The sequence below is a fragment of the Sinohyriopsis cumingii genome, chromosome 2, assembly GCF_028554795.1.
Source record: "Sinohyriopsis cumingii isolate HCF-2022 chromosome 2, ASM2855479v2, whole genome shotgun sequence".
NCBI classification, from domain to species: Eukaryota; Metazoa; Mollusca; class Bivalvia; order Unionida; family Unionidae; genus Sinohyriopsis; species Sinohyriopsis cumingii.
Window position 1 is genome coordinate 160,543,631 of NC_142962.1, and position 24,910 is coordinate 160,568,540.

Sequence of the window (24,910 nt, forward strand, 5' to 3'; positions counted from 1 at the left end):
TGATAAGGAGAAGGAAGATTGGGAGAAAGCTGCCATTGAGTCTAGGTTTAGGCTCTTTGTCTCTACGAAAACATTTTTGAAATGGGGACAACGATGTGCGGCGTGCGGTGCCCCATCGGGAAGGTGCGACCACAAAGGAAGAGTGATCGCAGAAATCCAACGACCTTTTCCAGGTCCACCTAGATCTCTAGAAATAAGAGATACTTTTCAAAACATGGTCGATATTTGTTTGTGTATGCTTGTGTATGCGTGTGTGTGTCTATGTATGTGTTCACAACACAACTACAACTTAAAACCCATTACGCCGTGCTTGTTTGTAGTGTTATTTGTGCAGGTATAGTGTGCCTATAGTTACTCCTACCATTGTCTTGTTTGTGTATGATAGCATGTTTATGTGTATATAGTGTATATATTTAACTCTAAACGATATGTGATAGCATACTGGTATGTATGTAAGATTAGGGTGTGTATAAATATTATTACCCTTTTCCTTGGATAGTATGGTGTGTACTGGATAATATATATAAAAAAATAGGTGCTGAATATTAGGGTGTGTGTTGGGATAGTATGCCTGACCCTATAAAGTTTCACCGTATAAATTTTTCAACATGGAAACGGCCTTTTACAGTTCCCACGTTAGCATTACATTTCTCGTAAAATGCCATCATACCATCTCATGCTAAATCTATGAATATTTTTAACATTGGAGTTTCTGTTATGACCCTGAAGTGTCCCCAACATGTTAAGATATGGACATCATGTTATGACCCTTTAGGACAGGGGTGGGAAAACTACGGCCCGCGGGCCGCATGCGGCCCGCCAAGGGCTTTCATGCGGCCCGCCAAGGGTTTTCATGCGGCCTAAGGACAAGTCATCATTCGCACTGACTCTGTTCATGTTACTCTGTTTATCAAATAAATGTGCTTCTTTTGAAGTTTAAGTTTTCAAATATTAACAACATATTAACAACTGAAAATTAATTAAATGTTATTTAGAAAAACCTTTTGTTTTTGCTATTTCAAATATTAATTATTTTACTTAATGAACTATGCGGCCCGCGACAAGGTGTAAATTTGTGTATGCGGCACTTGCACTGGAAAGTTTGCCCACCTCTGCTTTAGGACAACCAAGTGCCCAATACTAGTACTACTGTGTTTGCTTTAATAATATCTGTTTTAACATATATTTACATTAGTAGTTCATCTATGTGATTTGAAGTCAGCAGTTTGAATGGTTGAATAGTTTCGAAGATCTTTATGCACTTAAAGAAAAAAAAAAAGAAAAATCCTTGTAAGCTATTTCATCTCAATATGCTAACACATGCTTTCGCTAGATCTGTGTTCCTGACACAGTTACAGTGTCACGATATCGGTCAGAATTATTTAATATATGACCGCGATGCAGTGAAACACGTGCGGATACCCTTGAAAAACTGACCAATGCTACTGTTAAAAGAGGTATTAACCAAAACATTATCAAAGGCATATAAGCTCGACAAACATCAACGGATGACACTATATAGCAAATTGAATGGGAATAATTATGTCATTTTCAACTAATGTTTATGAAATTTACACTATATAATTAGCATTCATGCTAATTCATATGCATGTAATTTTTAAATGAACAAAAAAAAAATTTATGGGGTGGATCCTAATGAACAGGTGTCATTTTAATTGGTAAATTGACTCTAATTATGTCTACGCTGCGAAATTGACAGAGACACTGCGCGATTTCGGCCTAAGGATGGTGCATGTTTTATCTCTTCCACATGAAAATCGTGATGTTTGAGTACAGGGATGTTTCAAGATTTAACTGTTCTGATAAGAAAATCCCTTCCCTTTGTTTGACCCTGCCAATGCTAAGATATATATCTCAACGGTTCACGAGACCAGTGTTGGCAGTACAATGAATCTGTTTGTGGTCTTCGCATTAGTTGGGCTGGTGGCTGGTAAGATATCTTTGAAAAATAATTACATACCTAAATTACCATTTTTCGCAGAGTAAATATTTATTGATTATATGTAGATAAATTAACTGCTGTATAAAATAAATCATCACAATTTTTAAAGTGAATAGAAATTCTTCAATTTGTGGAAATTGATCATCACAATTTTTTAAGTGAATAGAAATTCTTCAGTTTGTAGAAATTGATTCAGTTCTTGCACATATTGCATGTCACCTATTTAGGAAAAGAGATTTTGTCTGAAATGGTTATTAAAGTATGAACTTCACACATTTAAGAAATTAGCAATTTACATCAGTTACTTATTTTTCTGAACATAGAAATATACTTATTGGGATGAAACGTTTTTATGACATTATTCCTCGCAAATAAAAACTTTTCCAAAGGTTAGGTATATTACTATTAATGCTATTACTACTACTAATAATAAATAAATAAATAAATAAATAAATAAATAAATAAAATTATTATTATTATTACTATTATTATTATTATTATTATTATTAGTAGTAGTAGTAGTAAATAAATAAATAAATAAATAAATGCAGTGCATTAGGATATTACTTATTTAGCTGGGATTGCTATTAGAATCAAACACAAATCAACATTATGATTAATGATATATTGGCCAGAACTCTTTATAAAAACGTCGTATCGTATCTTTGAGTAAAAAAATTTTTTTAATGCGAATAAATGCAATAATTCGCAGATTTTGCGACAGTGAGTACTAGAAGTATTCATTTGGTCAGAGAAGTTTATCATTAGGTGAATTAATTCAATATTGAAAGCAACAGAAAGAAAAATAAGCGTACTTCTAGGCCTTACTATGTCTTCCAGTTTAATTTCTGTGTCATGCTATATCGGAACACATTTAACTTTCTTTTATAAATAACGGCAATGTCAAGGTCAATAAACATCATAGGTTTGTAAAACTTGATAAGTAAAAGAGGGATTCTGTTTTCCTTTTACAAAGCGCCGTATCGTCAACACTCGTAATCCTACATAATCTAGACGTTCCTCCAATAGTTTGGAGGACCTAACAGAGTAGCACGCAGGGGAAAGATTGGATGCCATGATATACAACGGGGTTGGGTGTTGCGGGTGGGACGGATGAATGGATTTAGCTTCGAACAAGTCCCTTGAATTCGTCATCCTATTTCTAGCCTTTAAACATGTTTACCTTTACTTCCGACCTTTGTTCATAAATTAGAGCTCTGTATGTACTCAGTGTAGCCTCCTGTTCGAGGTAGAGAAAACTGGAAAACTATGAGAAGCCAATTATTACTAATATGTAACCTCTGACATTTGCGTTCACAAGGTTGAGAAAAAAAAGAACCACGGAGTTGCAAAGCGAATAGCAAAGCCACTGCTTCACGTATTTTTTTCTGCACATAGGAAAGCCGCATAGTCATAAAGGGAATGGCAACAGACCATCCAGCGAAGGTGTGGTCACCAACAATTACCCAACCTGCGGAGTGGCAACTTTTGAGAATCTTATTTCCCACTACATCGTTGGAGGTCAACAAGCGGTTCCCAACAGCTGGCCGTGGCAGGTGAGTCAGAGTTTCTTGGGAGGCCCAGAATATTCACAAATCACCAGTTCCAAGCACCTGCCAATCGAGTGATATATATACTTAACGCTGGGATAATGCACCTCCTTCAATACGTAAATCATAACGCAATTTCACTCTGTTACCATGTCTAACCTGTAATGACATGGCTTCGACGCCTTGTACAAACAAAAACAAACTTAATTTCACCTTTTGACATTCGAATTCACTCTTTACCCAGAAGCTTCAAAGATAAAGTTGACAATTACTGCAAAATTATCCTTCCCCAAATCGCCCAGTGGTTATTAAAATGTTCAAAACTAATATTTTATATTTGCTCATCTATCAAGCGTCGTTTACAAGGTAAATTCAATGAAATTAGGAATACGTATCGGGCCATAGTACCCTGTGTACGGACGATTCGAAAGATGGGGCGGCGCTGCAGTTGCCATTGCAACACCCAAGAACACTTTCTCTAGCCGATTACCTGATAAGACCTACGCTTTGTGCTGCAGATGTTGGAGCCATAAATGCTCATGTTTTTTAATTACATCGAAACCTCTAACCCCAACACGTCATTCGCTATCTTTGAGTCATTTTCTTGTAAACCTTAAATTTGGCTCTATTAAATTTCAAATTCTGATATTAAAGTGATTACTGATAAATTCTGGAAAGTGCATTTAGACAACTGGTAATAAAGGTAATGTGAAAAGCGATAAGGCAGTCAAACTAACCATGCAGTCATCCGTTTCTGAATATAAAAAAATTAATATACTAGTCTGAATCATTAAAAAAAACGTCATATTTTATCTACTTGCCAAAATATGTGGGAAACAATACACCACTAAAACATTTATCATGGTATTCTAAAGTAATATCCTTCATATCAACAAATCACTGAGATGCGGGTGTTATTGTATCACTCGCGTGTAGGACACTCACGTGACCCATGCTTACCTCCAGAAGGGAACCTGGACCAGAATGCGGTTTCGCACTATACCTACACATAATTTAATATTACATTTTTTTTTGCATTTTATGTAAGAAGAAACCGTTTGTGTTCAAAATGTGTGATCTTATTATTTGATAATATTTTTCATGAAGTCAAAACCATACTTTCTAAAATGTATCCACGTGGATTAAGTAACATCTAATAATCTGCACCAATTGCTTTGTTAATTCAGTAGTAATTTGATCCATGTAGCACTTAGAGGTTCAATCCAAACAGCGATTTCTATCATTGTTACCCGCCTCCTCAACATTCACGCGTATCTGTTAGTTTTATCTCCTTAATTGTTCAAAAGATTTGTTGATAATGATCTCATGTGTATTTAACAAAAACAAGCAAATTATTTGATTATGACAAAACATATGGAGTAAAAACTTTGAGACCATCGACTTAACCACTGTTCAATTTTTATCAGACTATCAATTTCGAGGTATCTGATCAAAGCTGCTACACAAATATATACCCAAAACTGTAAAGGGTCTCTGTTCACGTTTGACATCAAACTATCTACACAACTGTAGTTGTTATGCTTAATAGTAAAAATCCAAATATCTTTTGCTTTATCTAAATCAAAGCAAAGGACAGACACTTCAGCTTTGAACATTGTAATTATTGTCATTACTACTGTCACACTCTAGGCCATCTAAGTTATTGTCATTACTACAGTCACACATTTCTAGGCCATCGAAGTTATTGTCATTACTACTGTCACACTTCTCTAGGCCATCTAAGGTATTGTCATTACTACTGTCACACTCCTCTAGGCCATCGAAGTTATTGTCACTACTACTGACAGACTAATCTAGGCCAACTGACAGTATTGTCATTACTACTGTCAAACTCTTCCAGGCCTCCTTTAGGCCATCTAACATTATTGTCATTACTACGCTCAGACTCCTCTAAGCCGTTTAACATTATTGGTATTACAATTGTCAGACTCATCCAGGCCATCTAAAGAAAAATCCAAAACTGGCGACAATTGCAGGAGGTTTCAATGTAGTTTGCAATACTAAAATCGATTTGAACAATTATTTTCGTACAAGTAATTCACATGTAAAAGAGAAACGTTGTAGAAATTGTTCATTAATTTAACTTAAAGTAATCTCCGGTGGCTCAGTGGTTGGCGTGCCGGCCTCACGACCGAAAGGGTGAAGGTTCGAATCCTACCATCGGATTAGAATGGGTCAGCCACCGTGGAGTGTCCTTGGGTGTCACTTTACTCAAGTTGCCTCGGCACTTAATAACCTACTTATATTGCTGTGACGTAAAACACCAAACCAAAAAAGCAACACAACTTCGTTGATATTTGGCTGTGGATGAGTACGACAAAGAAACAATGTAATTTGATTTTTTTAAAATTAAAATAAACGAATAAAAATCATAAGTATTTTGTTCTTTATCACCGAAAAACTTGTACCCGAAGTAATAAACGCATAATAATTTTATCACTATGTAGAAAAGAAAATCTCTTGATATATTTCGTTTTAAAATTGGATGTTTTCATAAAGGATTGATTTTTAATAACTCATTACCCCGGGATCATAGACATTTAAATAAAACAGTGAATAGAAGCCATAAAAATATCCAAATTCAATACAAAGCTAATGTTTATGAATATAAAACATACCTGAAATGTCGGATTTTCACTTTCAGTTATCAATCATGTTGTGATGAATTATTTATAGAAATTAGATGAAAGGTCATTTTATATTCATTCTTTAGAAGAAAGAAAAAAAAAGTAAAATGATAATGGAGAACGAAGTGTTTTTTAAACCAGAAAATGTGAAAGAAATTATAATACAATTTTAAAGATTGGCAAATTAAGGGGGAAAAAAAACATGATACGAAACATTTTCATCACGTAAGTTAAACATGGCCCTGGACTCAACCAAAATGCTTTCTCGCAAGGTAATCCCAGAATGGCTTCAGTGGCTTTCATAATATATGAAGAAATACGAAAATATTATAGTCTGAGGAAAACTGAATCGAAGAAAATAAAGGCAATACAAATTAAAATATCATTACACATTCGCATATCAGATGTGTAGATGAAGGAAACAGGGTGACACAATGTTTTTATACTTCAAAACTTATGAACTTTATAAGTAAATATATGTACTACTTAATAAATGCTCGTTATGAGGTACTTCCTACACAAACATTATATTTGTGCAAGAGACTAGAGACGCTCATGAAAGTCTATATTCGCTCGGAGATGCTGCTGATGTTGATCTTGAGCCCATACTTAATTAATAGGATATTCCGAAATTAAACCAACACAAAAAGTATCCGAATGATAGTGGTAAGGCCATACGGTTGTAAAGTGTCTATAAAATGGATAACAATAAAAGTCGTGACTTCTATAGATTTACAGCAGAATTTTATATTCTGTTCCTGGAAAAGTCATGTGACACTTTTTAGCCGGTCTTTTATTCCTAGTTATCACACTGGTAAACTTTAGGACACAAAAAGAGAATGAGTCATGACATGCATTCCACAGAAAAATAAAGATAAACACATTTTTAAAAATTTGAAAATAGTACACTAATATTTATATTAAGAATGTTATATCGGGGGTGGAGGTGTGGCGGCACCAGAAAGGGACATAACTTCAGGTACATCACATCACCAGCACCCGATTCCTCTGTTGATAATTAGACAACATACGTTGAAGGTATAAAGGTCAAAGGTCTTGTCAAGAGTTTAAGAGCTGAACAGAGTTGCGTACCACAGCCGGCTAAATTCTTAGAAGGGCCCGATGTGATAGCTGAGAAATAATTGAGGATATTCCTGCAAGTACCCTTACTGTCCTTAATTCGTAGGTTTCACTATCAATGCACTCGCCTTTGTATTGAGCTATTATCTTATCGTTTATGCTGTCTGTCCATCTATCCATCTGTTTGTTAAAAGTGACCATTGAACTGTACTTTCCAAATTATTATATCTATATTTTAAATATGGAATTTAAAAAAATTAAAATTGAAAACAAAAACTAGTTGACTGGAGTATAGACGCATGCAACTGATTTTGATTTTAATTTTTTTTCTTTTTTTATCTAGGTCTTGTTGAGGAAAGGAACGTCGTCCCTGACTTGTGGAGGCTCCCTCGTCGTGGGTAGAGACGGCACCTTGAAAGTCGTAACTGCTGCTCACTGCACAGTTGGGTATGTATGATGTATTTATCTAAGAGAGAGAGAGAGAGAGAGAGAGAGAGAGACCTCAGATACTGAAGAACCTTTTTAGGTTTACATCGCAAGAAAAACCGGGACTTCTGGAAAAGAAGCATTTTACTGATCTTCTTTCTATTTTACGTTGATCTGTCTTCTATTGACCCGTAATAACAAGGTATATAACCAGAGATGTTTTCTTTTCATGTTTCCACAAAACAATCCTTCTTTTTCTTAAGTCCTGTATTCATCCCGTGCAAAGATAAAAATGTCGTCCTTTTTCTACTCTCTCTCTCTCTCTTTCACACACACACACACACACAAAATCACACACTTGGAGTATGACAGGCACACAAATACGCAGACAACAGACAACATGTTTACATGATACATACAGTGTGTGTTGTTCGCGCGAGTGTGTGTGCGTGTCTCTCTCTCTGTGTGTATATATATATATATATATATATATATATATATATATATATGTGTGTGTGTGTGTGTGTGTGTGTGTGTGTGTGTAGTTCTTCTTACTTCACAAGCCTTTGACAAGTTATATTTGAAATCAGATATAATCAATAAGATTAATTTCGTATTCATCGGTTGAAATAAATTTTTCTTTCTTTTAATGACTTCAGTGTCAACGGACTGTGTGTCCAAACACTAGTTCAAAAGGACTAAAAGCTATGTGTTACTTGAATTGATTCCCAAACAGCAAACAACAGCAAATGAAAACCCTCGTGGCAATCTTTTCCTGTATCAGAGCAATAAAAAAACTAAATTGGACCCGTGATCAGACTGAACAGATTTGGGAAGGCCAAAGAATGTAAAATCATCAAAGCTTTTGCTACAGTTTAAGTTTTAATATTCCTAAAAGGAATAGTCTCTGTAAATCTTTTGGAAGGACATATTGCGGTCAACTAGTATTGGTTGCCCGACTTGGTCTTAAGTAAGGGACCGACACAGTCTAAATTATTCTGCTAAATGGTTCGTCAAATACAGGAACAGTTTGCAGATGAGCCTTGGGTATCTTCTATTAAGTTTACGTACCATTTGACAAGTGTGACAATATTTAGAGCATTTATAAACATATCTTTTAGGTTTCGACCAATAAAAATGATTTAAGATCTTCTGATCAGTCTTATTCACTGCTAATGACTAGTAAAAAAGATTTTCATGGAATTGACTAAGAATTTCCCATCGATATGACTTTGATAGCTCACTGACCACTCGTCACCAGAGTGTACATCAGGTAGTCTCCATTGTCTCATAAGGCACCCATTTTGCAAACAATCTGGTACTTGTGTGGCTTCACTTTTGCTAATAGCCTTCTAAAGCAAGCAGGAGATCTCAGGATTTTGTTCCAGTTAGACAATGAGGGAGTGTCTTTTGTTACACTAATCAGAATAGAAATAATGAATACTGAAAAGAGGAACACTGTGAGCAATACCTCTTGATCGATTAACACAGGGAGCAAAAGTGACCGTATTAACTAACTGACTGATAAATGTGTCATCTAAAGGAATAATGTCCCGATCAGCATCATTATCAAAAGCTTTCTTTGCCATTGCTCTAAGAACTTCATAAGCATGGTATAAACCAGGGATTTAATTTTTACTAGGATCAACTTTCTAATGCAAACATGACTTGTCAGTTACAAGTGGATTAACCACAACCGTATGTCCACCGAGGTCATTATCTAGTAATAAACGAATACCCTCCATGGGTATAGACATCTCTGTTCTGACTGTTACGGGTTCTCAGACCAAGTCTGATGACAAATTTACACAGTGGAGAGGAACATTAAAAATAGTCGAACTCTACTCCCTGATTAAGAACACTTTCACTAGAAGAAGACTTCTCGGATAAAGACAAAGTACCTGATAGTAAAAGACTCTTAAAAGCTCATGTATCCCTTGATAGGCTTGGCAGAACCACCAATACGTGATATATAGCCCTTCGACATGAATGGTTCATAATTCCACATAATAAAATTAGACCGGGGTTTGTTTGACCCAACCAGTGTATTGTTTTCATTACATGGCCTTGACCTTGACCTATTGAAATAATAACATTTTTGGAATAGCTCAGTCTTTATTATACTGCTTTTTTTCAATCTGAAGAAGGAAGATATAAGGATTTCGTATCAGTTTTATCAGATAGTTGATTCCTAAAGCTGTGCCACATTGAGATTTGGAAGTACTCGTATTAGACTGAGATGACAAATTTTACCAACAACTTGCGGAAAGGAAGATTTATTTTCAAATGTAATTTTGTGAGTCAGTGATTAATCGTCATCTGAACGAGCAACCTTTGCTCATCAAGGTATTATCGCAATTCTTGAACTCTTCGATTAATATGATCTGTCTGAGGTAACTGTAATCTTGATCAACCCTCTTTGCTTGGCACCACCTATTAGACAATTATTCTTTTTCCCTTGTAAATTCGACGTGGGTTTGTCCATTTTCTTTTCTACAATTCCTAAACCTTTGTCAATATGCCTCAGGTAGCAACTCGTACTCGTAACCCCTGAAGATACATTCCTTAACCATATCATAAACATCACTTTGTTGTATCGACAGTGAAGTGTAGACTTCACGAACTTTTCCAACGAGTACACTTTGTAATAATCAAGTGCGATGCTGTCTTGGCCACTGCTAAGTTTTAGCAGAGGAAAATATTGATCTACTTCTTAAAAGGGGTTGCTAACATAATATTCACGGTAATATCAAACCGGAACGTGTGTCTACAAAAGACGAGTGCTTTCCGCCTGCCAGTTCTAATTCTTTTAATCTAAATTAAACTTACCTTTCTTCCTATGATTTGCAGTTCTCTCAAATTTTAGCTACCCGTCAAAGATCATGTAGACAATGTTTTGTTTTTTTCCTACGGGGATTACCAATGCCCTAAACTCAAAATCCAAGTAAACCTTTTCACAAACAAAATGGCATTTTATTAAAGTGCAAACCCACAATCATGAGTTAATATTAGCTATGAAATATGTTGTTTACAAAATGACTCTTGCAATCTGCAATGATAGAGAAAAAATAAATATATAATATAGATATACATAACAGAACCGTTTCATTAAAACTTAATTAGTCACTTTTGAGGAATGAGAAAAGCTGGCCTTTGTAGAGGACCCATAATTAAGTTTTGCCGGTGGGGTGAGGGTGATTTCTTGCTACGCTACTGCTAGCTATCAAAAAAAGATGTCGTAAACCAAAATGACAATTTTATTCTTGCCATTGAAAACGATTTCATTTACATTTCGTCTAATGCTTTTAACGGCTGAGTGATCAAATGCGCTCACCATTACAGATCACTGCCATCTTACCTCTGTCCGCATTGGTTACAGTCTCGGGCTGATGATCCTATATCGACATGAGAGTAAGCTTGCTAGTAGCTTCCCGTGGGTCGATGGTTCTTACCGGGTTTTCCCCCGGGTTCTTTCACTACCAGTTTTACTGGTCGGCATGTACAGACTATCTTACGCTGAAAAATGACATGAAACCAACAAAAAAAAACCCCCAACAACTTTTAGTTAAACTCCTACATAACAAGTCTGATGGAATAACTTATTCATCGTAAAACTGAAGAAAAAACTACAACAACAGTTGAATGCATTCCGAGTTGTACTAATTATCTGGCGAACAACTTTAGTCAATATTATCGCGGTATTTAAACGACTCTAAGCTACTAGAAATTATGCGTACTTATCGATGAATTACTGGTTGAACTCCCTATACGAGCAACGCAAGCCCAACAAGTTCTCATCATAGTCAGAAATGCCAGTCTCGCTGGAGTGCGAGGCCAACATGACAGACAAGAAGTTTCCTGTTAAACAGGAATTTGTCGTGAAGTTAGAATGCAAATGTCACTAAGCATTCTGGACAAGAAACACAAGGACTTATCACTTAAATTTTACATGTTATTTCAAAATCCATTTACACAGTGATACATAATACACTCAATATTTTAATTTAATAGAATATGTTATTTAGTTTTAAATTTTGCAATTAATAGAGTATAATTCACTCAATAAAATATAATTTCATTTCCTAAGATCAAAATACCGATTTTTAAATGCGCAGTTACCAATTTTGTGCCATTCTTTTTTATTTTCCGTAGCCCAATTTAATAGTAGGGATACATTCTTGGTACATTAATAGCAGATAACGCAATACACGAATATGTTACAACGATATACAATGAAACTACACGCACATTTGGAAGCAAAAACTTAATTATATTAAACAAGGGATAGTCATACATAAGCAATGATATGATTCGCACATACACAATCACACTTCTCCATCCTATCCCCACCCCCACTTTTCTCTCGCAAAGAGTTTTGGAGAAAGATTCATCTGGAAACCAAGAATTAAGATATATCCATTTTGTAATATAATTAACACCTATTTTTGAAAATACTACTATTACTACTACTACTACAATAATAATAATAATAATAATAATAATAATAATAACGACAATCGCCATGGTGGTTGTTGTCATCGTTATCGTCAAACATCCGTTGTTTAAATATAAAATATTATTGGGGCCCCGGGCGGCCGAGTTGTCTAATTTGCTCGCCTTTACCGATCACCTGCCATCTCACCTCTGTGCGCATGGATTGGAGTCTCGGGCTCGGTATATGTGGGTGTTTGAGAAAGCTTGCCTGTAGCTTCGCGTGGGTTGGTGTCCTTACCGTGGTTTTCCAGGATTCTTCCTCCGCCACTTATACTGGCCGCCATATATAGCCTATCCTATACTGAGAAATGGTGTTTATAAAAACAACATACAGTAATATTTCTCAGTTCAAAAGACTTAAAATATAAAATCAATTATGTCACGTATAATGGTAATATTTTCTGAATTTATAAGTTCAATAAATTTAAACAAATTTGCTCTATTTCTCCATACATACATATATACATACATACATACATACATACACGCATTTGATTCCTAAATCTGTATAACTGGCACTCTAAGAAAAAATGATATTCATACTCCAGTGTATTGCATGCAGAACATAGCCTTTCTTCATTTGCTTTATACGATTCTACCCACCAACCAGCCTTCTTCATTTGCTTTGTACTGTTTTGCCAGTACACCAGCCTTCTTCATTTGCTTTGTTCGGTCTTGTACACATACCAGACGTCCTCTTTGGTAACTGCTAAGGTGGCATAAGTAGTCAGAGCGTCTGCCTCAGACGCGGGTTCGATGCCCGGCCGAGTCATACCAAAGACTTACAAAAATGCTACTTCAGCATTAAGAGGTTAGTGTAAGGACTGGTCAGCCTGGTGTCAGGATAATGTGACTGGGTGGGACATTATACTACATGTCTGCGGCATGATGCCCCAGTGCTAGACATCACTATAAACTGCCACACTGCAGACATCGTAATGATATGACTGAATTTTTTTTAAAGCAAGGTTGAAAAATCAAATCACACAACCACACACACACACACACACACACATACACACTTCATTCAGTTTGAACGGTCTTGCCTATCTATCAACCTTCTTCATTTGGTTTGTACGATGTTGCCCACCTACCAGCCTTCTTTATTTGGTTTGTACGGTCTTGCCCATCTATCAGCCTTCTTTATTTGGTTTGTACGATGTTGCCCACATACCAGCCTTCTTCATTTGGTTTGTGCGGTCCTGCCCATATACAAGCATTCTTAGTTTGGTTTGAACATCTACCAGTCTCAGTTTACAATTTTTGCGGTGACACTCGTAATCGAGCTTCAGTACCTCTAAATTTCATTTCTGTAAAAATTATCAACGTACATTTTAGTCTGAATGAAGCAAAATCTAGGAAGAAAGATGTGCAACTACAATTCTGTTTAGTATTTCGTAACCTTTCCTTCCAAGTGTGTGTGTGTGTGTGTGTGTGTGTGTGTGCATGAACACACCCACATACATATGTGAATATGTTTTTCAGCTCAAGAGCAAGTCAGTGGACCGTAGTCTTGGGAGCGCATCACCTTACCTCAACTCATACGACAAATACACACTGGTTCCAAACGACTGTATCAGCTATAATTCAACACGCAAACTACAATAGCAACACACTGAATAACGACGTTTCTATCATGATCCTGGCCCAGCAGCCCCCTGTCAAGCCTGAAATTCAACCAGTCTGCCTCGCTAAAACAACCTACACCGCAGGAGAAGCCTGTTGGGTCACTGGCTGGGGAACGACTACATCTGGTGGGTCTCTCTCTCTCTCTCTCTCTCTCTCTCTCTCTCGCCAGCATCATCATTAAGGGGACACGATGTGCGGGTTTTTAACAAACCTAAATAACACATAGAGTTCCAAAATCTACAAAGAAAAGAAGAAAATTCATTGGTTTTCAGATTTCTGTGACCAGAAGGGTGCGGGCTAAGAATTCTACCTTCTGATTAGCCCAGGTCACTTGCTGCGGTTTGTGTTTGGCCTACGCACGATAAAACCTTCATGTATTGCTATGCATAAAACATCAAATAACTAAACATAAAATAATCATCATCATCATCATCATCTTCTTCTTCTTCTTCTTCTTCGTCTTTACACATTGATATACATCCTTAAGTAAAATCAAACATAAATACACCTGTAGGAGTTTCACCATATGGTAAGATGCAGTTGCTACTAGCTAGATTTTGGATTTTATCTAATGTACACAGAGGGGCTATGTATATCCGAGTGCTCACCCATACTTACATTTAGTTCCTGCTTAAGTTAGAATTTCAAAGTTCAAGGAATAGCATTCACGTCTGTGTTGCTGAAAATTTCCCACAATCAGCAGCTAAATGTAACACTGCAATAAAAAAATGGCAGGGGAGGAGGAGGAGGTAGCTTTCTGACACACAGGATAGGACATAAACTCTGACTATTAGACAAGCTTAAAATGCAATTGAATATGAATATTGAATTATAGACGCTTACGTACTAGTACTTTTGCGTCTTGTTAATGCCTGATGACCAGGCTATTTATTTGATCGGGTTTGTAGGAATGGTGCCACTACATCCCCGTGTTTATATGCGATGACCGCATTACTTAATTAAAATGTCTGTCCGTGGCAAAGGAGGGAAGGCATGAGTCCAGGAGGAGCCCGACGTCACAGGTCCATGTTGTTAGAAACGCCAAAGCCTATTGTTCAAATCGAGTCCAGTTGTACTAATGGACGTTAAATATATCAATGTCGTGTTAGCCACTGTAATTATCCTGATCTTGATAGTTGTTAGATTTGTTTATGTTAACCTATAGCAGTTTTCTTGTCTTTTGTTTATGTACAGAGTGTACTTTTGTGTATGTATATAAAAAAAAAACAAAAAAACATAAATTATGCCAATCAATTAGGTGTTTGTCACCCGTTACTTTCAGTTCTTGTATTGTAATTTTTAAGTTTTGAATTTTGATGGCGGTGTCCAAAAATGATCATATTGAATTAGGGCCACAAAAATTTGGTATGTCTGAAGAGCCCTCTAATAGCCAATGTGAGAGCTTCTTTTGAGGCAATTGACCGTTGTCTGTGTCTTCTTTCTGTCATCGTTGTTGTGAGTTGCTGGTCTTTTCTTGTTGGAGTCCCCTTCTGCTCAACTGCCACACACCATTATCTTAATTATCATTGTGCCTCAAACTCTAATATAATAATAATATTTTTTTTTTTTTTTTTTTTTTTTTTTTTTAATAGTTAAAATTGTCAGCACGTGGTCTGAAAAAGTCCTGTGTTCCCTGTGTAGTGTGTTATTAATGATAAGTTTTGTTGTGACTTTAGTTTAGTTCCGCCTTGTGCGGAGGGTCCTGATGACTGGGCTTATGTCACCTTATATATCTAAATTTAGGGAGTTAATGTATTCTGTTCTTGTTGTCAGACCTTAGATGTTATAGTCAGAATATATACATGCAAAGTTGGAAGGTAGAGAAGGGAAGATTGGTACATGCATGTATTTTAATAATTTTATGGGTGCAGGCACCTTTGCTGAATACTCAGGTCCGGGTGGACTTATGAAAGGTGCCTGTCTCCCCATTTTCTTAAAGATAGTTTTTTTGTTGTTTTTTTTTTTTTTTTTTTTTTTCCCTTTCCCTTTTCGTTAGTTTATTTTATTTTATTTTTAGTTTTTATTTTTAAAATTGCTATTTTATTTTATTTAATAATTTTTTATTTTTTTTGTAGAGATTTGTATTGTTTGTAAAGTTAGTTATTCTTCTTTTTTATATATCGAGTATGGAGGCACCTTGCTGAGTAATCAGGTCCTGGGGACTTCTCAAAGGTACCTGTTCTCGTTATTGATGTGTGTTTGGTAGCCTGTATTTTGTGTTATCCTGTTTGTATTTTTAACCTTGAGTGTGCTTTTCAGCTAGCAATTAATGCTTTCAACTCATTGGGTTATATCTTGTCATACTTGTTTATTTGTTTTAAGTATGTTATTATGTTTTTGTATGTTAGGTCTTTGTTGCTGTTTGTTTTGGGATTTATGAAGTCTGGATATTTGTAGGGCGATCCGATTTTCTTTTGTTGTTTTTGAAATTCCATTCTGTGCGAGTGGTAATAGGTGCACTGATTAAAAACGTGTTCCAGGGTCTCTGTGCTGGTGCAATGGGGACAGTGGGTGTGGTTGTCCATTCCTTTGTTGAGATGTCTTCCAAAGCTTCCCTTGAGTAAGGTTTTAGCGGTCCTTATTCGATTTATGATTCTGATATCTGGGCTTTGCAGTGTTCTAGGTATTGTAATATGTCTCTCCACCTTTTTTTGCCATTGGTATAGGTGTCTGCCCTTGATGCTGTTGTCCCATGTTTGTTGCCATTTATGGTTGATTTTCTGAGTTATTTGACTATATATTTCTGTAACGCTATATTGCATGGTCAGATAGGTATTTTTTGTGAGGCTGGATTTTGCACTTAGGTCTGCTTTATCATTTCCTGGTAGGTTAATGTGTGAGGGTACCCACAGGAATGTTAGTTTCTGTTGTTTGGTATCTATTTCCCTTATTGTTTGTAGCGCTTTTTCCATGAGATTTGCTCTACTTTTGGAAATACCAGATTCTAGTGATTTAAAGCAATGATTCTTCCAGCACTGTGTAAACATCATTGACCTGGTGTAGCTATCAATTCAACAGTGGGTTCGAGTCTACACAGAGGTGAAAGTTACCACAAGCCTAAGTAAAATATCAAACTTTGGATTAGCAAGAAGAAAAAGAAGACACCCTTGATCACGTGGTCGATGGGGTTGGTCTCCGACTAGTAACTCAATTCAACCGTCTTGAGTTCTAGTCTCCACGTAGGTACATTTTGAATAAACATAAGTAACATCTAGAGATCTACAAAAAAAAAAAGAAAAGAAAAAGAAACTTCATTGGTTTTCAGACTTGTGCGGCCACAAGCAAGTAGTTCACAAGGATTATGTACATAGAGGGACTCAGTGATAGTATATACCGATATGGACTAGTGAAGTGAAATACTCACTGGTAGGGTATGTCGATGTGGATTAATAAATGGATGGGAGAGCATGCCGATATGGACTAGACATTATGCAAACCTGGGAGCTGAAACAGTTGACAGCTGACATAAGCATTGGTGAGGGGGGAAGTTGTGATTGCCACAGAAATTCTACCTCTCCATTGACGCATTTAGCCAAATATGATACCCTATACCCTATTCAGAAAGAAACAAAGCTGCATAATTCAAACACAGTTAGTACATGTTTTACTATGCAGATGTTGGGGAGTGTGGAGTGTGGGTACAAAACAACTCAGGGCCCTGGGCACAGCCAACATATGGGCCCAGAGCTATTCTGCCTTGTCCATATATATGGTTACAGTACTACTAACAACACTGCCTGTGAGATCAGACGATAATATAGGGGGACACCTTGAGCCGCGGGGGCCCTGTCTGTGAAATCATACGATAATGTACGGGGTCTCTCGAGCCTCCGGGGCCCTGGGCACGTTGTCCACTGTGGTAATCTACGGTATTAACATTTTGTTGTTATAAATGGTCTGACAGTGACAGGTCACCTAAAGGCTCTCACTCAGTTGTAAACCTATATGCCTTATGATAACATTAGCATGAGAAACTAGTGTGCGTGGGTATTCTCCGTTTGGAGTCAGAGTTGAACCTAGCCATTAAAGTAGTTAGACCAACTTATGTTTTGTGTTATTTAACAAAACATAACACCCACTTGGCCCTATGGATAATCCGGCCCTGAAGCAACTACTATGTATTTTGAATTCAATTATGTGAAGGTACTCATATTCTGTACCGTAATTGAATTTATACGCAAGTGAGACTTCACACCGGTTATCATGGTACAGACCACAGGTGCTCGACGCGAGCTTGATGTTAAGAAAAAAAAAAAAAAACCAATCATCTAAAGGAAAAAATCATACAGAGTGACAAAAATACCTTAGATTACCCCGATGAACCGTTCTGACATAGGACCCTCTCTATCATAATATATAAGAGAGAAGGTACAGAACTTCCAAATACTTCGCTCCACCCATGACCCTCGATTTCCTTCTGCTATTTCCGTCTTTAAAGGCACACGACCATACTGTATGGCTTGTTTTACTTCTGAAATATTTTTCTATCAATCAAGCCACAATTGACTTTTCTGAGTTGTACCAAACTGAAGTTACGGGATCCGAAACGTGCCATTTTCGCGAAGTTTATCATTGTGGACACTTACGTGCTCCTATGATAATAAGTATCACCTTTTGAGCCAATCATATTTCGGCGTTGACGTTAGTGCCGCATAGTTTGCCTATTTTGAAAATAGAGATGTATGTATACGATGTGTTGTGCAGTGAAGAAGACAATGTATAATTCTTGCATATAACAGGATTCCTAAAGTTGAATCGTGTTAATGGTAAGTAAAAAAAAAATAACTTTTGCATCTACCGCTGTTCTGTAATTCAAGAAGGGATGCACCATAGAGTTGAAAACATTATCCGTATCGCTCTTGTCACCGGTTTTCACATGCCTTTCTGTGCGAATGGAGAACCTAACAGGATAGCCTGTTTTCAGTCAATCATACACGACGCGGAATGGAGATCGTTTGTTTTAGGCGCGCCCTAAAGAGAAGTCTAACAAAGGCCAAGGTCATTGATGGCACGTAAAATTCAACACTAATAAATGGATACAGTCGCAATTTTACACCTCATTCATTAATGCTGCACGCATTTTTTTAAAATTATTTTTCTTGGAGGTATAAGTAATATTTACATATATTTGAGACTCATATTCAGTCCACGAATTACAAAAATGTTCGTGGAAACCAGGCGACATGATTTTATTATATCAAGCATGGCCATGGCCTGGGTTGTCTTGCTCATTGATTAGATCTAAAAAAAAATTCTTCTTGCTTGTTTTTTTATTCAAGATTAAATCAGACGGGATAGAAACTTTATTTAGAACATCACTAACATCGATTCAAGTAAATATCATGTGATATAACACATGACTGTTAACATCATTTTGTTCTTTGACCTTTAGTGGGGCCAACTTTGACCCAAAAGAAGTCAAATGTACAAACTGATGCTGAGAAAACATTATTTAGCCACATCGGACCGACACTTGTACAAGGAAGCCCAACTTGGTTGTTCTATTTGGGAAGTAGATTCTAAATATTTTTATGTTTATCACTCATGCATAAATAGTGCTGATATGCATTATATACCCGAGAGCTTTACAATATTCGCACCACAATCTTGGTGCATTTTCGTATTATTGCATCGAATGGTGCTAGTACAAAATCAATGGCACTGAATGAAACCTACAGCAGAAGTGCGAGTTTGATGAAAATGATACTAATTGGCCTTTCCTTTCTCTTTCTGTAGGTGGATCAATTTCCCCTACTTTACAGGAAGTACAAAAGAACCTGGTGTCCGTTGCAACCTGTAGAGCAGCATATGGCCAGGCCGATATTACGGACGGAATGTTATGCGGTGGAGAGGCTGGAATAGACGCTTGCCAGGTAAGTGAGCATGCGCATAAATATAATCTATTGCCAAACTTCACTAGTTCCTTTCTTTTGTAAGCGATGACTTCTACTTAGGCATTATGGGATTGTGAACTTCTAGCAAGATGTATTAACCTTCGAAATTGAAGAGCTTTACCATGTGCAAAACTTCGTACCTTCGAAAATAAAGATTTGACAACATAAGTGCTCCAAAAAGCATCTGCAATTTTACACTTTGCGAAAACACACATATAAACACGCTTCTTTTGAGAGAATTGTGCTTAGTTTAAAATTACTTCCAAGAGTTATATTAGACTTCAGTAAGTCATGAAAATTAACAAAGTAATGGGGACACGTGCTTTGAACTGGTTTGTTGCTCTTAACATGTCTGCGTAGGGATACTATCCAAAATTGGATAGTAAATCGCCAGACAGCAGAGTCACTTATTTAGCGCCTATGGCACATAGTGATCAACTGCTTGATCACAACATATCGGTAACATCTTTGCCAATCTCAGCCAGACAGAGAATCGTTAGTATATACGATATTTTCCGAGATTTTCTGATTTTCAGTAGGCATAGACGAATACAATATGGCATATGTAGATTCGAGTATTTTGAGATAAGCCATTAATATACTGATGTAAAACTAGGTAATTTAAAACTAAAGTTAGCACATCGGAAAAGGCGTCTCCGTCACTTAAAAGAATGGCAGGATTGTACATATCATCTCTTGTTTACCAACTAAAAACATTCGTCACAAATTGCAATAATTTTGCATAGAATATCGTATCTAATAATAATAATAATAATAATAATAATAATAATAATAATAAAGGTGTTGGTAATTAAATTGACGTTAATACTGGTTGATGATTGTGCATGGAACAATGCTTTCATGTACTCTTTTACAAGTCAACAAATCTAGTTTTCCTGGGTATTATAATTTAAACATTCATGCCTGTGCATCCAGGTGTCTTTCTTAATATTTTTTTACAAGTGTTAGTCCTATTACTGAATTTCGACTGACTGATAATCTATTTCCAAAAAAGTAAAATTAAATTCTACCCCGTAATAAAATCGTGAAATTCTTCCACAATCAATTATAAAATTCTACCCCGTGAATAGATTGTGAAATTCTACTACGTAGATAAACTGTGAAATTCTCCTCTTGAATACATTGTTACATTCGCCTATGATTAATGCCTTCTTATTATATGCTCATTTTTTTCTCCGTTAACTGTACATTGTCAGAATCGTGCAGTATTTCATTGAACTCACGTGCAATGTCATATTGAATTCGCGTGTGCTCAGTAGTGTATTTGGAACTACTTCGTAAAGAAATCGTGTACACTGTCGTAGTAGACGGTTTACTTTTTGTTGATTAAATTTGTTTCTAAATGAACTAAAGCAGATGTTTCGTGGACTGACACATACCAGCTGCTTTGGCACATTGCATGTTAACTTTTTTGATACAATGTTTCGGATTTAGGCTAGCTATAGATGCCAGACAAGGTCCTTACAAATAACATGCAAGTGACACGGCATAAACTGTCTTCTTTAGCTGGTAATAAGAATGACAAAAAATATACTTACAGTTTTACAGCTTGAAGTTCCTCAAAATATATTTTCTTAGTTCTACAAATCCGAATTACATGAACCATGTCATGGATTCTCCAGCTTGATTGCACATTTCGAAATTGAACTGTAATTTCGACTATATTCCAAGTGCAAGTACATCCTCCGTACTGCACTCAAAATGAAATAAACATTATATTCCATAGCGTCTTTTTGATTATTGCAATTGAAAGACTTCATTTTTTCCCACATTATGATTTCAACCATTCAATGACAGAACAGAAACACACTTGCAGATGTTAACACGCTTCTCCCTCGCTGCTTCAATCCGATGTGTTTCATGTAGAATTAGCACAGATAATCCAGTCCATAATCACGAAATTTCGTAGAATCGACAAAAATATCAAAATCTATTCATTCCAGATCAAAAGGAAAAGTGGTTGCAATGCACATTTATTCAAAATATGACTCCACATTTAAATTTTAAGTAGACCAAAACGCCATTTTCTTTCGAAAGTTATGTCTAGCGCACGACTTAGTTCCATTTTATCTGGTCGGAGTTATGTACGCATTAATAATGTTGTTGTGTAATGATGAATCTGTGCTTGTGCATTTAGTTTGGAATACGGCATATATTCAGTTACTTTGTTTCTGTAGTGTATTTTTGTTTATATAATTAAACCTTAGGTAGATTAAGAAAATGAGCATATAATAATATGTGTAATTGCATTTTTATGGGAAAAGATGAACTCGTTTTGTCGGAAGAATATATTGCACTGCCAAGGTCGTGCAGTATTTTCATCCGAAAATCTCGTTCATATTTTCCCATACAAATGCAGTAACCTATAAATATTGTTCACGGTAATAACAATTCCATTTTAACGTTCAACCGTATAACCTAATGCTAAATACTTCGTCTTTTTCGCTTCCATGAAGTTGCTCCTCTTTAGTCACTAATCATTAGAGGGTCTGTAGCAGTTTATTTGTTAGACAGGTGAATAACTAAAATTCGATTGTCATTTATATAGTAGTGGCATGCTTTATAATGTCCTAATTGTTGTGGTATTTACCATTTTAAGGGCGATTCTGGTGGTCCTCTTGTATGCAAACGAGGGAGCAGTTATGAGCTTGTTGGTAAGTTTCTCCAGTTTTAGATTTATTCTTGCCATAGTGTGATGGTTGTCCGTCAACCTCCAGTGAATGTATGGCGTGTGTATGTACGACGTCCAGTGTATGTACGACGTCCACTGCATGTATGACACGAGTTAATCTTATTTAACATCCAGCCAGCTGTTTTCGCTGTGACAAGATTTTGCGCTTCCGACCTTACAACACTTTCAATATTTCGGTTCGGTCAGTCTGAAATTATCTCCAAAATTTAAAGAACATTGCACGAACTTTGCAAGAGTGCAAGATTTTCGCGTAAGACTGACCTACCTCGATAACTGAGGAAAAAATATCACCGTAAAATAGTTGACTACATATTTATCTCTCAGTTCGAACTGGAATTAAAATTTAGAGGAAACTGCATCACTTTGAAAATGGAGAGATAGAGGAATCATGTTCGCTGACGAATCGATGTATAGTATCATAAAAGATAAAACAAAACTATTGTGGAAATAATAATAATACATTTTTCCTAGTAGATTTTTAAGCACAATGTAGATGCGTTCTTGGTCTCAATTTTGTTATTATAACAGCTTGTGTTACAAGAAGAAGAAAAATATAGAAGAAAAAAATCATTAAAATAAAATATAATATATGTTTGGAGATTTCAAGTTTCTTACTCAGAGGCGGTCCAAGAATAGCTGCCAACGACTGGCGCCCTATGGGAACCATGCAATCGCCCCCCACCCCTCAAATGTGGCGCCCCGTTTAACATTGAGCACTAGGAAACAACCTAGTACGCCGATATGGACGGGTCGCCCTGTTCTTACCATAACTATTTTACAGGGCCAGATCGGGCTGGCTCTGTGTGTGTGTGTGTGTGTGTGTGTGGTCCAGGGTTTCCGGACACCCCAATCCCACTAAAAAAAACGTACACACAAACGTCCAGTCATTTTTCACTTGAAATTGGATCATCGTTTTATTCTTGCATTTATATATATTCGTTTATTGGGTATTATATACACTTTGAGTAAATTGATACATAGACTTTTGCTTTGGTACCCTTTAGTGGAAATTCGGGCCCAATTTTAAATTTTAGAAACTTTTTCTCCCACTCGAAACACTTGACCTGATCCGGACGTGTTTTGTATTATTTGGACCACTGAGAAGACGAATCTCTGCCTGATGTAACTATTTTTTTTTTGTTGCCCCAAGATCAATCTCCTTTTGAGCTGTTATTGAGATCATTTTGTAACTCAATTTTAAGGGCTGGGGGAATGTTTCCGTATTAATTTCAATCTGATTAAAATCAGATCTCCATTGTTCTAAGTGAAGATCTGACAGCGACTGCTTACGGGTCATGTTCTGGTGACCTAATGGTTTTACCAATAATCGCTAATTTTCGCTAATTTTATCAGCCAATCATATGACGTTTTATACGTTATATTTGGGAGACTGAGAGCGCGGCTGAAGAGCATCAATGTGTGCCGAATGATCTGACTCACTTTCACATTTTTGAAAGCTGCATTTCCATTGCCTAATCCACAGGTCACTAGAAAAAAGGGCCCTAAGAGGTCGCTGCCATATCTTCACGTAGGACAGTGAAGACCTGATTTTAATCAGACTGTATTAATTAAAGCACATCTTTTGCGTTATATCTTTTCAAATTCATTTGGAAAAAGGTGAAAAGAAGATAAAACGTTTGTGCAATATTCTTGCGGATTTTAACCGGGCGTTTCGAGATAATGATTAGCGCGACATTGGCACTAGCTTGAAATGAACCTTGTTAGCCAGCTTAATTTTCAGTGATAGATAACGTTTCGCGACAAAATATGCTAATGTATGCTTTAGTTCGAAATCAGTAACCGTGTTCGAATAACATTTGTCCGACCGGGAAGTCACACATATACCATGGATTGATGAAGTCATGACACTATATTATACATGTAACATTATGAAAGAACGCGGTGGAGTTAGAAAACATCCTTTCGACCAGGTTTTTTTTATAATACTCATGATTCATTGCAGGCATCGTGAGCTGGGGATACGGCTGTGGCTTTGAAGGCTATCCTGGTGTGTACGCGAACGTCCACTACTACAACAGCTGGCTGAGCGCCAATCTGTAAGCCGAAGCATACATACAGGAACAACGTACACCATATCGAAAATAATTCTTATCAATGTCACAAATATGTTTAATGTATCATCTGATATCACACAATGTTATAATGGTGTAAAAACAAGTGAAAATAAATTTTGATTTGGCGGGACACGTGTTTTCTATCTGTTATAAATATATGTGAGTCTTCTTCCATACAGAACACACCACCAATGAATCTGACATCCATGCGTATCAAAGAAGTGTAATAATAATAATAATAATAATAATAATAATCATAATAATAATAACAACAACAAAAATGACTATTGTTATAAACTCTGTACTTAAAGAGATATTTGAGAACGCCAGATGGGTTTGCATTATAATTAGTCTTTTGAACATGTTAATCATAATTAGTCTTTTGGACATGTTAATTATAATAAGTCTTTTGGACAAGCTAATTATAATGATTTTTTG

General features: G+C 36.3%; 1 protein-coding gene across 1 annotated transcript; it reads left to right on the forward strand.

Annotated features, from left to right (window-relative positions):
- Positions 1 to 1,834: 1,834 nt before the first annotated feature.
- LOC149806214 (trypsin-1-like) lies at positions 1,835 to 24,602 on the forward strand. The gene is made up of 7 exons (XM_089951154.1): positions 1,835 to 1,951; positions 3,362 to 3,519; positions 7,585 to 7,688; positions 13,647 to 13,915; positions 19,527 to 19,663; positions 22,305 to 22,359; positions 24,361 to 24,602. Exons 1-7 carry the CDS (start codon positions 1,909 to 1,911, stop codon positions 24,456 to 24,458), a joined length of 864 nt encoding a protein of 287 aa, XP_089807280.1. The 5' UTR covers positions 1,835 to 1,908; the 3' UTR covers positions 24,459 to 24,602.
- Positions 24,603 to 24,910: the final 308 nt, after the last annotated feature.

Coding starts and splice junctions, on each gene's coding strand:
- LOC149806214 (XM_089951154.1), top strand. CDS start 1,909: ATGAATCTGTTTGTGGTCTTCGCATTAGTTGGGCTGGTGGCTG. Junction 13,916..19,526: donor CTGGGGAACGACTACATCTG/GTGGGTCTCTCT, acceptor CTCTTTCTGTAG/GTGGATCAATTTCCCCTACT. Junction 22,360..24,360: donor GAGCAGTTATGAGCTTGTTG/GTAAGTTTCTCC, acceptor GATTCATTGCAG/GCATCGTGAGCTGGGGATAC.